This window comes from Pseudorasbora parva, chromosome 1 (assembly GCF_024679245.1).
Source record: "Pseudorasbora parva isolate DD20220531a chromosome 1, ASM2467924v1, whole genome shotgun sequence".
NCBI classification, from domain to species: Eukaryota; Metazoa; Chordata; class Actinopteri; order Cypriniformes; family Gobionidae; genus Pseudorasbora; species Pseudorasbora parva.
The window spans coordinates 9025473-9042814 of NC_090172.1; the positions used below are offsets into that span (position 1 = coordinate 9025473).

The 17342-nt window shown below is 39.6% G+C and overlaps 1 protein-coding gene across 4 annotated transcripts in view; it reads right to left on the bottom strand.

The window, feature by feature from the left end:
- usp10 (ubiquitin specific peptidase 10) overlaps positions 1-15984 on the bottom strand; it is a 62392-nt gene extending 46408 nt beyond the window's left edge. For 2 of the 4 annotated variants that reach the window (XM_067417100.1, XM_067416955.1), the window contains exon 1: positions 15693-15984. In XM_067417100.1, the coding sequence (XP_067273201.1) occupies positions 15693-15713 (21 nt within the window). In that variant the 5' untranslated portion in view covers positions 15714-15984. The remainder of the gene's footprint in view (positions 1-15692) is intronic. The other 2 variants (XM_067417186.1, XM_067417025.1) reach the window with 1 other exon arrangement.
- Positions 15985-17342: the final 1358 nt, after the last annotated feature.

The following is a 17342-nucleotide window of genomic DNA, read 5'->3' on the forward strand; positions in this document are numbered from 1 at the left end:
ACGCATGCAGACAAGCGTGTTTGACCACAGGCTAGTTTACTGCAATAAGGCTAGTTGACTTTATATGGTGTAATCCGGCCGCGGCGGGATTTATTTGTGATTTTGTGAGGCTGAATTAACAGTGCTTATGTAGGGGTGCACACTGTGTAGTGGACACTTTGTCTACAGTGTAAAAACCTTTCCAGCCGCCTGAATAAAAGGGACTGGAAGTGATAGAGTGAAAAAAGGGCTTAGCTTGGCAGCCATTTTCCGACGCCCTTATGCTCTGACAGTGAGCACGTGCTATGACGTAAGCCACGCTCTAGTCAGCAACGCGCTGTGGAAGGGGCGCGCGCTATCATGACAAGGCAGCCATTACAACTTCCTTGGCAGTAAGAGAGCGCTGCAGCGACATTGTTCTTGACATACCCAACAGCCCGAGCTCGCTCGTCTAACTTACTCTAGTATTCTCTGTCCGCAGCGCTTCAGCACGGCGGCGGTAGAATGAGCACGGCGAGAGCTTCGGCTCGAGTTTGTTTATTCACTCTAGTATTCTCTGTCCGCGGCGACAGCGCGACTGAACGAGAATTGGAAGTGTGAGGAAAAACTCTGTCCGCGGCGCTTCTAGCACGGCGAGAGCTTCAGCTCGAGTTAGTTTATTCACTCTAGTATTCTCTGTCCGCGGCGATAGAGCGACAGAACGAGAGAATTGGAAGCGTGAGGAAAAACTCTGTCCGCGGCGCTTCTAGCACGGCGAGAGCTTCGGCTCGAGTTTGTTTATTCACTCTAGTATTCTCTGTCCGCGGCGACAGCGCGACTGAACGAGAATTGGAAGCGTGAGGAAAAACTCTGTCCGCGGCGCTTCTAGCACGGCGAGAGCTTCGGCTCGAGTTAGTTTATTCACTCTAGTATTCTCTGTCCGCGGCGATAGAGCGACAGAACGAGAGAATTGGAAGCGTGAGTTAAAACTCTGTCCGCGGCGCTTCTAGCACGGCGAGAGCTTCGGCTCGAGTTAGTTTATTCACTCTAGTATTCTCTGTCCGCGGCGATATCGCGACCGAACTAGAGAAGAGGAAGAGCGAGGAAAAACTCCGTCTGTCCGCGGCGCCTCCTCAGCGCGACGGTATAGTGACGAGAGCTTCAGCTCGAGTTCGCCTATTCACTCTAGTATTCTCTGTCCGCGGCTGTAGCGCGACGGAATGAGAGAAGAGTGAGAACAACTCTGTGGCAGCGGCGGAAGAAGAGCCGCGGCGGCGGCAGAGTGAAGAGAGCTTCGGCTTGAGTGTGCTCATGTCCTCTAACATTCTCTCTTTCCGCGGCGCTATTCAGCGCGACGGGACGAGAGCAGAGGGAGAGTGAGAAGAGCTCCGTCTTTCCGCGGCGCTTAATGACGCGGCGGAACGAGAGAGTCCTCGAGTAGAACAAGCCTGTAAGCTCTAGATGTGGCGTTGCAGCGGCAACACACACACAAACACATATATACACTCAACATAGACACAGTTTAAAGGATATATAACGCCGGATGGCGTAGCTGGAACGGCAGAGAAGGCAGAGAGGGAGTCCGTCGTCCTCAGCTGCAGGTTCCGCTGGTGCCTTTTCAACGGCGGTGCTTCTTCCGGAGACCAGCGAAGGTATCGCTGAAGGAGATAAAATCTGACACCTATGGCGAATTAGGGTCTTATATAGCCTCCTGTATGCAAATATAAGCACCTTTTTCGGCGGGCTTCTGGAACGCCCCCCATTGGTTCGTTCCTCTCAGCCGCCTCACCATAGGTTCCTGCAGTTTCCGCAGCCCGGCCAATCAGAGCGCTCCTCGCGCTGGGCTATGGCCGTGCAGCTCACTGCGCTTTACATAGATACCTTTATTAAAAATTTTGCTTCACATTCTCGAGAAAAGGAGTTTTTCCCATACGTAATACGAGGAACCTCTCTCGAAAGGGAACCATAACAGCGAGAATAGAGCTTCAATATGAAAGCATGGTTTCCGAACTCAAAACTACTTTAGAGACAGTAGACTTTGTGGCCATTACAACGGACAGTTGGACAGCATTAACCACAGATTCCTATGTTACAATAACCTGCCATTTTATTGCAACCTTTATGGTAAGGTGAAGAGCTGTGTTCTGCAAACGAGAGCAATGGAAGAGCGACACTCCGCTGCCAACCTGGCGGATCATTTGAAAACGTCTATAGAACAGTGGGGGCTGGACGGCAAAGCGGTCGCGTGCGTGCATGACAATGCTAGCAATATGGTAGCTGCAAACAGAAACGCGAACTGGGAATCTTTACCTTGCTTTGCACACACTTTGCAGTTGGCCATTAATGATGGATTTAAAGCTGCAAGCATGAATAGACTAATTGGTGCATGCAGTAAACTTGTTGGACATTTCCATCATAGCACGATTGCCTCAAATTCACTGAAACAGAAACAAAGACAGTTGGAATTGCCTTCGCACAAGCGTGTGCAATACTGCAAAACGCGCTGGAATTCGGCTGCTGATATGCTCGCACGTCTGCATGAACAACGCTGGGCGATCACCGCTGTCCTGTCTGACAGGACCACAACCAAGCTGGCGGATGCTAAGACTCTGGAGTTAATCGATGATCATTGGCAGACAATTGAGGAAATGTTACCTGTTCTCCAGTCCCTGAAAATAGCAAGTGAAGTACTGGGTGGCGAAAGCTACGTGTCTGTCTCCATGGTGTATCCACTCGTGCAAAGCCTTCTATCTAGGTTCGTCCAGTTCAAATTAATGAATAAACATATTAGCTTAGTTCTATTTAATAATGATTACGGATCTCTTTTTAATTATTCTGAGGGGTTGTTCTTTCAATTAAAAATATGCATAAACGTAAATTAATTTGATTAAGAAATTCAGTCAACTGTTTAGCGTTTATTTTAATTAGGCCTACTTATAAATTAAATTATATAAATAGTAAATACTGAAAATGACCATAATTCAGTTGTTATTTAATCTGTATCTACAGACACCTTCAGATGAGCAGTGGAGAATCACAGAGAGTGAATGAATTCAAAAACACAGTTGGAGCCTCTCTCAAGCAACGCATAAACATCGCTAACTTGCAGAACGCAGGAAAAACACCTCTGCTCGCGTCTGCTTTAGATCCTCGGCACAAACACCTCAGGTTCCTCGACGAAAAAATGAGAGATGCAGTAAGAGAAAAACTTTTTGAAAAATATCAGAGCATTTCTCTTGACATAAGTGGTGCGGATGCAGGCGCCGCCGCCAATGATGGAGAGGATTAGCCAGTGCCCACTCATCGGAGAAGGCTGAGCCAGTTCTTCGGCGATGATTACAGAGAGTCAAGCCGAGACGAGTGGGAACAGTTCTTGGTGGAGCCGTGTATTCCACCAGATGAAGATCCTATTCATTGGTGGGGACACAACACAAAGCACTTCAAGAAACTTGGCCGGTTAGCACATCGCTATCTGTGCGTCCCTGCGACGTCTGTGCCGGCGGAGCGCGTTTTCTCTGCAGCCGGCCTCATTGTTAACAGACTAAGAAGCCGACTTTCACCTGAGCATGTTGATATGCTAATTTTTCTCAACAAGAACATGTAAAACAAAAACGCAATAACGTTGTTCAGACTAATAGGCTATGCACGTTCTATACACAGCCTGCTTAAATGGCGTTTTTTTGTTTGTTCGCTCTGTGCACTGTACACAAAATGCTTGTTGTGATCTTATGTATTTCGTATGTGTCATTTTTGTTTGCACACATAAAAAAAACTAAGGATAAAATATTAACTTGTTAATATAGTCTGATAAGCTTGTTCAGAGATGTTCAGATGTGACAACTTACGTTTGATTTGTAACGCCTCTCTCAACGTAAGCTATTTGTTTGAAATAACGTCTTTCTCAATAAACTTCATTTAAATAAACGAATATTCGAATATTCGTTTTCTGTGAGCCCGGATATTCGAATGCAATATTTTTTAAAAATGCCCATCCCTAATACCGATGCTGCGGGAGGCGGGAGCATTTCAATGAGGTAGCATTACATGGACGTAGGAAAATTTAGACCTGTTAAACATTAAGACATAGAATGCAATGCTTCAGCAAATTTAAGACTTTTTAGGCCTTACATTTTTTTTTTTATGACCTTGTATGGAAAATCGTTTTTATGACTTTTTATGGGCTTAAATTGTTAAATTTATGACTTATTACTTTTCATGACCCCATAGAAACCCTGTATTATCCTAAAGATATTTTATACAAATACATTTCTAATAACTTTACAAAACTTTGTAGCTTATTATAGCAATTTTTGAATATGAATATTTATAATTATGACTTATAATATATAAGACTTATATGACTTTTTATATTTAAAAAATATAAAAAAGACACTCAGGCTAGTTGACTTTCCCGCTCTGGCCAGTGCAGCAGCTTCGCTGAAGTTGATAATTTAATTTAAATAATCATGCCCACATAGATGAGAAAGTGTCTCAGTTTGGTTCTCACGTGGCGTAGAAACACTAGCTTAAGCACTCCCATGCCGCGAGTCTCACAGTGCATGAATATTCACACAAAATGCCTGTCTTGTCAAGTAGCATCATAAAAGGTCAGTTGTAGGGCTGCACGATATTGAAAAAAAAATCCATTGCAATGTTTTTTCCCCCAACGATATATATTGCGATATTGAGAGCCATCAATCCAGGCTAAAGTCAATAATTACCATTCCGTGATATTAATAATTTCACTAATAAGCAAGCTTCATTACAAGTGAAAAAAAAATGTTTAGGGGCTGTGTTTGTGTGTGTGTGTTGGGTAGGTTTAGGGGTAGGGGCAGTGTAGGGGGATAGAATTCTACGGCGTTGATAAACACGCTAAAAAGCGATTATGCGTCTTGATAGCATGCCAAAATGGCATTCAAGTTGGCGTGTCATACATACGCCATTTCATGACACCAGTCTGTTTATTTAATACATCTGATTGTATTCTTCTGAAAGAAGAATGTCATACACTTAGGAGTTCTTAACCAAGGTAGGTGGTTTGTTTTAAATGGTTGCAGGTCTACACACCTTTAATAGTCGCGTTGACTTGTCATACATAGTTCTTCTAATGGCCAGACCATCCTGTAGATAACCTGCTTCCTCTGTGAAGGCTATAATTATCTTAATCCTACAAGCACTAACAGTTTAACTAAAAGACTCTTGCACTTAGTAAAGACTAATCACTACACTGACTTTAACCAAAGAGAAAATTATTTAAAAACAAAAAAAATATCCGTATCAGAATCTTCATGTTCAAGCAGGTCTTTAGGGGAACTGAAAGTCAGATGAAAATCTAAACAAGGATCTGCAATCATGAACATAATACCCCTTCACATTCACAACTAGCTGCATGAAAAGGCAGCACAAGAAAAAAAGAAACTGCAGTTCAAGCACATGTAACTCTTTGCAAATCACTGACCTACAATGCTGAAACTGCACCACAAGGGACACACAGCAAACAGTAATCCAATGGCCTCTGGATGGCGAGTACAATCACAACAGAAAGAATGCGTCTTTGCCCATTTTCAACAGGCGTGCCGCACGTACCACACTAAGCTCTCCCATCGCTGTTCAGTTGGACTGGGGATTACCACAAATTAGCCATCTGCATTATTTCAACATGCTCTGGTGAGAACACAGTTTTTTGTGAATGAGAAAGAGCTATGAGTGACACTCAAGCAACAGAAATTTAGGAAGTGTTAAAGTCACCATTAGGGATGTCAAATGTACCGGTACTTCAGTACAAAGTCAGAACTGAATTGTTCAAATGATACCAGCATTTCGTGACGATTGCCAACATTTATAGGCCTGAGTGAGGGGTTCTGACAGACCAATCACGGCGTTTGCGGTCCACGTAGAATTAGCGTGTTGTTACATTTTTGAAGAAGTGCGTGTCAGGGTACATCGATAAGGGGTAAATACCCTTTACCCCCTAAAATAAAAATATCACAAATTTGAAATGATTTAATAAAAAAATAAAAATTCACAAATATGCAGATTTAAATATGTCAAAGCTGATTGAACACTTTCCGGACAAGCAAATGTTTTACTCGGACAAGTGAATGAACGATTTACTTGTCTGAAGGACAAGCACATGAACATGCTTAATGTCAAGCCCAGCTTTTGGGTGTAAAAACAATACAGATTTTACTACAATTTTTTTTTTTTTTTTTTTTAAAGCTACAGAATTCACAGTGAATAGTATACAAAGTAACAATTAGCCGAGTCAAGCTGCGATACTGAACAGGACCACATGGAGACTGCAACAACAACAAAAATCATTCAACTGCATAAACCTACGATGACTAATCACAACCTACAGTTGACAAATTAAACATTATCCTTCACGAGTGTTTGTGGAAAATGTAAATGCACTAAATGTGTCTGTACATGAATCCAGCATGCATTCAGTGATCGAGAGTGCACACATACATGATGTTTGCATTTCAATATAACAGACTCTTACGCACTTACTGTACGCCGCTGACACGTCACGAAAATTGCACTCTTTAAAACACGAGCTCAGGACTTTAGCGAGGACTTTTTTAAAGGCGTCATGAACTGGCTTTTTTTAAAAAAATGTATACTGTTGTCTGAGGTCAACTAATGACGTTTGTGTGTTTTTTACATTCAAAAACATCATAACTAATAAGTAATAGGCTATTTGCTACACTGGTTTTGAGGCTCTCTCTTGAACGCTGGGTTCTGATGGGCGTGCCACACTGGAGACTTGGAAGTAAACGCCCACGGCTAGGATTGGATAAGATTTGCACTAGAACTTGCTCCCCTGCGAGTTCAGTTCACATGAGGGAGGGATTTGGAAGCGGCAACCAGAATGATTCTCTCAATCACAGGGCTCATAAACGTCTTTATAAGATTTGAGATTTATTTCTCATCCACCCGCGATTGATTGTAATATCGCTGTATTACTTGGCCCGCCCGGTCGGTGGTTAAGCGCAAACTGAGTTGTAAGTCGCTTTGGATAAAAGCGTCTGCTAAATGCATAAAATGTAAGAAAGGAATATTATTTCACTAATTGAGATTCACCAGCAAGCCAACAGCCGTATGTTTTGGTAGACCATCTGGAATACACAGACCCGGGACTACTTTTACATATAAAAAGACATTTTACTCCCATAAGCGTGTTCCAACATTCCTGTCAGATTCAATATAGAAGGCACAGCAATGTGTTTTAATCTCAATATGTCTGCAAATGCAGCATCGACCTGAGACTTGTTTACAAACGATTCTGCAGTGAAATGAAGCGAACACGCATACAATGTCTTCCCCACGTGAGCTGGAACTTGATTAAAAATAAATGAAGCATCAAGATTCCTAATATTATGATCGGAAGGAAGCTTATGCAGTGTTTCTTCCACAACCAGGAAAAGTGCAATCTTGTTATCTTCAGCATGTTTATTGCTGCTGACTAGCGCAATCCGAACAGCTTCATGAGTGGGTGGGCGGGGCTACTGAATTACACGTGCTTATTATTCTGTAAAGGCGGTAGAGAAAGATGCGCGCACAAACGTTTCTTGAGCCTGGTGTCAAGCCTGTATAAAAAGATATGTCTTAAGACACGTTTTAAAAGTCAATAAACAATCACTGTTACGAATATCAAGAGGAAGGGAGTTCCATAAGCGGGGGCAGCATAACAATGATCTGGCACCCATGGTTGTTAGTCGAATCTGAGGTACCACAAGAGAAATTGAAGATGAAGATCTGAGAGCACGTGATGGAGTGTAAACATGGAGAAGTTGAGTAAGGTATTGGGGTGCAAGATTATGAAGTGTCTTGTAAGCAAGTAGCAAGATCTTAAATTCAACTCGATATTTTACCGGAAGCCAGTGCAATTGCTGAAGAACTGGTGAAATGTGCTCAATAGAAGGTGATCTATAAAGAACATGCTGCAGAATTTTGAACCAACTGAAGCTTATGTAGCAATTTCAAGGGAACAGCTGTGAGAAGAGCTTTGCAATATTCTATACGTGAAGTGATTTGATACGTAATGCATGAATAAGAACTGCTGTATTATCAGTTGAAAGAAAAGGACGGAGACAATTAATATTTGGCAAGTGGAAGTATGCAGTCCGCGTGATATTAACATGAGTTTCAAAGGATAATGTGCTATCCATGATATAACAAACTTTTAACCTGTGAGGAAGGACAGATTACGTTATTGTCAATGTACAAAGAAAAACAATTTGATTTTGATAAAACGGATCTAGTGCCAACAAGTAAAGCCTCAGTTTTGTTACCATTTAACTTCAAGAAGTTCACTGAAAGCCAATCTTTAATTTCAGCTAAACAGCTGGTCAAAGATGATGGGGGAAAATCAGTTGGTTTGGCAGACAGGTAAAGTTGGGTGTCATCCGCATAACAATGAAAATTAATACCATGTTTTCTCAAAGTGGAACCAAGAGGAAGCAGATAAATAATAAAAAGAAGTGGGCCCAAAACAGAACCCTGGGGCACAACAGAAGTGACTGTAGATGTACTTGATTAAAAACGTTTTAATTGAATACGCTGAGTGCATCCAGATAGATATGACCCCAACCAAGACAGAGCCATGCCAGCAATCCCAATAGACGCTAGATTTTCGAGAAGAATCTTGGTATGGTTAACAGCCCAGAGTCAGCTGCCAGCAGTAAATCATTAGTTATTCTGACAAGAGCAGTCTCAGAGCTGTGATGAGGACGGAAGCCAGTTTGAAATTGTTCATACAAATTATTTTAAAGTTATTCATGAATTTGAATTGAAACACATTTTTCCACTACCTTAGAGATAAATAGTTAAGTTGAAATTGGGCAAAAATGATCAAAATGAAGTGGATCAGACCCTGGTTTCTGAAGTATGGGAGTAATAATATCAAAAGCTCAAGGGAAAGTTGATTTCATATACACCTAGGATGACTTGAGGGTGATTAAAACAGGCTAAATTTCATTTTTGAATAAACTATCTATTTAAAAATGTAGAATGGAAAAGTCCTCCTACCAGGGTTACAGGTGCCTATAGAGACTCAGTGTGATTGTGATAAAATCCCAGCTTCTAAGATCATCTAAATGCGTGACAAACTAAACGTTAATGACACAGCTTCACATACTTCTGTCATTTTTTCGCGTTAAATTATTTGAACGTATCAAGGACTTTAAATTAATCGCATGCATTAACGTTGACGTTACAATAGGGCTGGGTATCGATTCAGATGTCCCAATTCGATGCAACTTTATTCAACAAAAATTATCTGAGAAGTATTTTATAGATGTTTTGATATATTTAATCTAAAACATAAAAAGGATATTGGATGTTTTTTTTAGCAATTTTCAGTACACAACAAGCTTTTCTTGCGATTTTGCAGCTCGTCGTGTGTGCATTTCACGTTACTTTTCATACAAGAGAAACGCGTTCATTATTATTTTACACTATGAGTAGTTGCCGTGGTAACAGACAACAATACCTTAACGTGCTGGCTTAAGTTGACTGTGGACTAACTATTATTTGAGGAAATCTGTTTATAATTAATGAATTTAAGCTATTAGGGTTTGAATTATTGATCCTGCGCTGTATATGGACTATGATTTGAATATGTCTATAATGGCTAACGTACGTGCTTAAGTGACTGCTCAAGTTTGATCCTAATGCAAGGCAAGCGTTTGCGTGTATGTGATCTATTTTTAGCGGTTGTGTGCTCGGCTAAGTGTATTGTCTAGGGGTGTCCATGGTTAACTGATTAACCGTTAAAAATTGCGTAACCGAGTGAAACATTTTGCTCGGTTAAGTGGCGTCAATGACGTGCTTTGAATTTAGTTGTAATATATTTTTGCACCACTACAGACTGTCCACAGATGCTTGAACTCTCTGCCGGGACAGGCTCATCCGCGCGAGTCAAACGCTGTGTGAATCATTCTCGGCTGCATATTTTACTACATGCCCTAATCATGCAGGCGCCCTCACGGCCACTTGCATTGCTCGTGAACTGGAGCGCATCTCATCCTAATTTAACGAAACTCAGCGTAGGCCTCACAGACATGAAATATATCTTAAAGCTTGAAATGTCTTTTAACAATTTAAAACGAAAAGAAATAGGCTACTCTCTGATTATGTAATCCATGATGTGCATTTCTCTCTATACGGAGATGGCGGTCGTCAACTTAATAAACTAAAAATAAATAATAACCCTGACGCACACTATGGTTAACCGAGTATTAACCGCTAAGGGCCTCGGTTAACGGTTAATGAAAAACTTGAAAACGTGCAGCCCTAGTGTTGTCACATCAAATGGTTCCACAGATTTTTTTGCATTACTACAGCATTTCACCTCAGCATTATAAAAGGCAACAACGCACCGGAAGCTGCCATTTAAACACTGAATGGATAAATGATGTGCGCCTCTTGCTCCTTTGTAAGATCATGCAAGGCAAACGGGTGATATCTAGTAGAGAAGACTAGTAATTAGATTTACGTTAATCTTGTGTTTAATGTTAGCGGAATTAAATAAGGGGAATTTTTTTTTGATTCATGACCTTTGATAATCGATTCTGAATCAACCAGATTTTAAAAAGCTATTAATCGAAAAATCAATTTTTTTTTGCCAGCCCTTAATATACAAATAACCGTAGACCCTCGTTCATCAAAAACATGAACTTCCACTCCCCCTTGCTACATGTCTGCGCTGATGACGCGTGTACCGGCGCAAGGGTGGGTCAAAACTCCCTCCCATCCAGCAATCCATGACTCAAATGAGGCCGCAGCAATTAGCAAACGACAAGGATCCAATCAATACCTGAGTTTCACTCAGATATACATTAAAACTAAATTCAAGGGAGAAAAAGAGACGATCTCAACTTGTTTCATGCTGACTTTAATATAAAAAAAATATGGTGCTAAGTTGATGTAGTTTTAAAAATGGTTTAAAAAATGTAAAGTATGTTAAAGTGATAAACCACATTAAAACAAGAGCTGTGGAATGTGAACTGTGGTTTTATGTAAAATGCACCAAACAACCCCCCACAGATTAAGGACCAGCCAGACGAGTCACTGGATTTTCAGGTTTCAGCCCTGCCTGAAGTGCAGAACTAGTTTTAACACCACCATAAACGACCATTCCCACATTCAAATGCTTTATGACACAGACCTTATTAGCAGGCTATGGAGAGACCTTTATATTGCTCAGCCCAGCAATAGAATTATAATGTTAATGCAGGTCAAGCAACAAATCAAATTGGCTGTACAACCAATTACTGATTCATATTCTCATATTTCCTAATGTTTCTTTAGAGCAACAAATCTTCAACATACAAAACTTACATCAGAACAGAGCAGGAGATTATCAAAGTTTAACCTTTGTGCTACTACCCACAGGTCCAGTCATGCCATTTCAAATGGGGTGCAATCATCCCAGATGCCAGCTCACTGAACTTCTAAAGCACATCATCATACTTGGAGAGTGCCCATCAGCTGCCTGCATTATTTCATTTTATCTATAACAGGCTACAGCTGAGGGATATCCTCTAAACTTGGTACCTCATAAACTGCCCAACCCATAATTGCAATACATCCAACTTCTATATCCAGGCGCTCCTTTCATTCTAGGAATAGTCTTCAAATTCTCCTCACATATTCAATCCAACATGGCCCAATCCTTGTTAACAGTGTTTTGCATAGTCTGTCACAGAACATTAACAGATACATCAGTTCACCAAACTTTGTAATGACTGAAAGTGTGACCAATGCCAAGGGAATCTGAAGGTACCAAGGAGTATGCATGTCAAGCATTGTAATTGAGTACGCTGGAAACTATTGTTTACATGATGTGGTATTCCAACAAGGCTGTAAATTTATTCCAAATCACAGTTAACAACTTCTGTTTGACATTTGTGTATGCAGCCATAGCAGTTACTGTTAGTCGACATAAACCAGTCTGGTTAAAAATACTGCAGTTGTGCATATTAGTGGTAAACAGGGCAGCCGATGACGGATATAAAGCTGATATACCTCACAATGTTTAATTTAAAGACAGTAAATCACATGCTGGAACTAAATTTATTTCACATATTTACTAAATTATAAATAACTAATTGAATCAATAAGAAAAATAAGCATGATAAACCCTTAAGAAACCATTATAATATTTCATTAAAAAAAAGTAAATTTTCTTAAATAAAGAACAAGTAATTCTAATTATAAAAACTCCAAACACATTGCATATTAATTTGATATAGCGGCAAATCAATTTGCATGGATAAACTGCCATGAGAACAGATATGCAGGCTACAAATACACACTTTAGAGGATCTAATCACTGGATTGGATTTAATAAAGTGAGGTTCCAGTAGGGATGTGACGGTGAGAATTTTTCCACCAGTTAATCGACACGTGACCACACCGGTAATGCCGGAATCACCGGCAGGGGCTTTTAAATCACCAATTCTAAACCGAAAGTAAAATGCACACACGGTTGTTCTGCAATTCAAAACAGTGCGAGTGTTTTTAACGAAAATCTTCCATAAGAACGAACTGAAAACACACCAGTGAACACGCACCATGAGCGAACGACACTGTGCAGTGAGAAGTCATACAACAAGTGCTGTGCCTGAACACCAGTAACAACATCGACTATCGCAGCAAGCCTAGGTTCTAGGAAGTAAATATTTACTAGATATTCAAAGACAAATATTACTGTGTATTTGCTGAATGGGTGGGGGGAGATTCTTTTTTTACTTTTTCTTTGAAGGAGGAATGTCTGAAGAACAAAATGTTTTAACTAGAAATTTCTCTCGTCTCCCTGCAACTGCAGAGAACACTCCTGTCCGAGTACCATAAACATTATTTTTTTCCTCCAATATTGTGTGTCTGTAACTCAAGCAGTATTAAAGATATCTCTATACAATTTTACATTCTGGTTTTTAGCAAACTTTTCTTTTGGTAAGTTAGATTTAAAAAAAAGAAGAAAAAAAAAGAAACACTCATCCCATGAGATTTAACATTTTGGATTTATTTTTCACATTTCAAAACATATTAACAAAGCCAGTTATCCAGTTACCTCCGAGTTGACATGGGATGACCCTATGGAGAATGGGAACATGACGTCAGCAACTCAGTGCTTTCTGGGACTTTAGGACACAGACACTACAGTAGAGACTGAGTAGTAAGTAGTGGAGGTAGATGTTAATTTATATTATACAGTTAAAAACATAATATAAAAACACAGTGAAAGTGAAATAAAAGGTAACTATTTCGATGGTACATGTTATTCATACTAAAAGTGATTTTGCAACTACATGTAAACTAGCAGTCATTGGAGTATTAGTAAACTGTCTGCTTAATATCTGCTAACAGTATTTTTCTGGTTCCTAAAAAGACATTCTACTTACTATAAGTAACTTTACAACTACATGCCAACTTACTCTACTAACCCAAACACTAACAGAACACTAAGGAAAATTGGTATTTAGTTGCAAAGTTACTTATAGTTACTAGAATCATCTGTAACCAAATAAACAACTTAACCAAAATGTGGCTTTATAATTGGTATTGATCTTATTACAGATATATTACACATTTATAATTTCTGAACCACTTGAATGTGTAAGTACTCACACCATAAATAACGCATGAAAACATGTCTTGTGGTAGCTCATTGCGATCACTCTCCGTGTTCATAGAGTAGTGCTTCTTTGTTTCATTGTTCAGCTTCTCTCTGTATAAGGAAGCTTGCAGCCGATTTTTTCCATTTAATGGAAAATTTTACACTTCTTCATGCATTAACATCAAGAAATTAGTGATATGATGGTCTGTTGATTAAATGGGGGGGGTCTAATGCCATTAAAAAGCATTCAGTTATTTACACCATTAAAGAGTTGGATTCTCATGCTAAACAGGGCTAAAAAATGTTTTTTAAATGTATGAGGGAGTAGCGTTACGGAAACAGTGAATGCATTTGCTTTTTCGGAGAAGGGGTTATTCAAGTGTTTGTTTGTTCCCGGTCACGAGTCGAAATTGCATCAAATGTCCATTTTATTGGCAATCGCCACGCAAGTGCATAACATCAACACAATCATATAATCATATGAATCAAAAGTTATGCAGGGATGATGCTATGATATATTACATGTGTGCTCATGACTTTAGCTCCGCCCACTGCATAGCTCCACAAGCTAATTAATGCAAATACCATAATTGTTTTTCTCTGGTGATTTGTAGTCATTATCTTACGCTCCTGGATGTGCACAAAAATATGACTAACAATACCCAGAATAAAATGTGCAATGCAAGATTCCTATTGTTTATATGAGAAATTACAGCTAATAGAAAGACAAACACTACGATAAGCTGAACAGTTCTGTCTAATTTATTAGAAGTGTTAAAGAAAGAGCGTTACTGAAGCCGAAGAATGGAAGGTCTGACATCTTTATCAAATCAAGACTTTTCTGCTTTATTTTTAAATGTGATCAGTTGACCACTAGAGAATATTCATCCTATGAACAACTGTAACAGAATGACATGCAAATACTACATTTAACAATTAGAATTAGAGATGTGAAAAGCACTTTAGAAAATGCCAGTTAAGAGCAAAACATTAACCACATATTTCATGTTTACAAAAATTGACATGTGGCCTGGCTAGCCAACACTTTGACAGGACATCGTGCTCGATGCATCTAGATTGTCTATTACAACACAAGCATCGTCCATTAACCAGAAATAATACCCATAACGTGACATTTTAGAAACTGACCATTTTTTATCCCAATACAATGTGGCGCTAACAAGCTATTTAACTTCATGAAAGTGGCAAACTTGTAGATCGCACATTATTATATACACATGACAGCCCGACCCAGAACATAAAACACATTTGGGGTGCATTTCATTATGTAGGACTTTACATTAAGGACAGTTGAGACATCTCGTTCAGCATGTGGCTAACAGTTGAGCTACAATGATGTAGCATCTACATCGTGGCTCGTTTAAAGTTAACGTTAGCCTACTTCAAATCCAGTCATGAGTAACTGGAAATACAGTATAATGACGACGATGACCTGTCATCGAAAATATAATGGATGCCATGTGCTCAAACAAACGATAAACTCAAACGCAAGAGTTTGAATGAGGTTGAAGAAGACAGGAAGCGATACCGCCCCCAATCAACAGGCCTATTTCACTACATTAGCCACTCGACACGACTCTATTTCAACTTGCTTCAACTAAAGACACTTCGTGGAAACCATTCATACCCTCTTACTGTATTCGGACGAGTGTAATAGACATGCAACATCCGACAGAAATGTCGCCAGAAGCGCGGTATGTTCACATGTTCACATTCGCCTGCTAATGACCGTTATTAAATGAGCACGCGCGCGTGGCCAGGCCGCTGCAGCAGCGCGAGCGGGTGGGCCACACACAAACTCATGGCCGAAAATCTCACACTCAGCGCAAAGCCACACACGCGGCCCTCATGACAGCTTAATATCGTCCGTGAAGCGAGCTTGTAAAGCTGGCCTGAGTGTGAGCTAGGTGACGAAAAGTGAGTGCTTTTGAATAAGCGCGTGAGGCCTGCAGCCATGCTGCTGATTCAATGAGCTCGCGCGCGCACACCCCACACTCCGACAGAAAGTACAGCACAGGACAAAACACCCACTCGGAACGATATCATGATCTAAAATGCAGCATAAAAAGGCAGAAGTGTTTCCTACCTGGTTACTGTGTGAGGCCATGCTCCCGGTGAGATTTCTCCACAATCACAAGATGAATGTTCTCTCGGGGGAAAGGGGGTAAGGTGAGTTTGTAGTACTTGGTATTACCAATAAACACCTACTGTGACATGGTTTCCATTTTGCTATGGTTTGTCATACAGTGGTTTTACTCAGGTTTAGTGCCACTACTCCAGCATATCACGCCGTTTCCCCCACCGTCGCCGCCATCTTTATCTCGCGCCTGTGTGCTGCCAGTGGCTAGCTCGCTCGCGCGTGCCCGCTTCTCAACGGGCTCGTGTGCGTGCGTTGACGTCCAGGAGGGTGGGCGCGCCAAAATGACGTGCAAATTCAAACTTGTAAGCATGACTACAAGCATTTTTTCTTGAGGAAATGGGTCACATAAGGTTTTTATTTTATTTTATTCAATAACACTTTTATTGGCTAAGCCAATAACCCCTCCCCTTTGTAATATTTTAGAATATCTAAGTAAAAAAATAAAATAAAGATGATTTTACTGGAATAATTCCTAAATATAATGCATTATAATATTTTGTTTATAACCCTGTGCTATTCTTGTATTCATTGATATGGATGTTTTTGTGTTTAGAACCTTATTTATTATTTCATGCCTTTGCATATTTTCTTATTTATTTGTGTTGGCCTACTTATTTTTGATTTTTTTTTTAATCTAGCCCTGTGTTATATTCTTGCATAAGTAGATTGTAAATGGGAAAAAAAATTGTATAAAATATTTGTTCCTCTTAATACAAATACTGCATTTTATGCATTACTTTTTTTTATAAACAACATTAAATCGTCAGAGGTTTTATATAAAAACAAGAATACAAAATATTAACTACAGTAAAGTGTGTAAATAAAGACATTGTAAAGCTGACAAATGTTTAAAAAAAATTTTTTTTTTTTAAAGAGTCTTTGCTGTCGATACTATGCTGGTTTGACTTACTGAGAATGGAGCTGTTCAGTTTTTAGGCCTAACATTTTGGTTATTTTTGACTATGAATAAGGTCTGTGGTTAATATGTTGATAACAATTTTCTATGTGATGACTACATCAAGGTCAAGGATGTAAGTTTACATGCATGAGAAATAGGACGTAGTTGGTAACTCTAACTTGTAGTTGACGTAGTTGGTAACTTGTAATATAACTTGGAAAAACTCAAGGTCTTTAAAGCAATTTTAATAACTACAGACCTTATTGACCGTGCGTGCGTGTGTGCGTGCGTTCATGTTTTTTTTATCTTGGTGGGCAACCACACTGACTCATGAGGAAACAAGCTTATAAATCATAGAGAATTCGTTTTTTTTTAAATGTAAAAATGCAGAAAGTTTTGTGTGGTTAGGTTTAGGGGTAGGGGTAGGGTTAGAGGATAGAATAAACAGTTTTTACAGTATAAACCATTAAGTCTATATCCAGACTTGTGTGTGTGCCGTGTGTGTTGAACTGGTTGTTTGAAACTAACTGTCAGAACCATTTTATCAAAAAGAATCTGACATCCTTTTCTGACATTAAAAAGGGTGTTTTTGTAAAAAAAATATATTATTATTATTATGACAAGAGCATACATACACTGAAAAAATGATTATTATTATTTTTTAAGTTCATTGAAATAAAAAATTTAGGTTAATACAA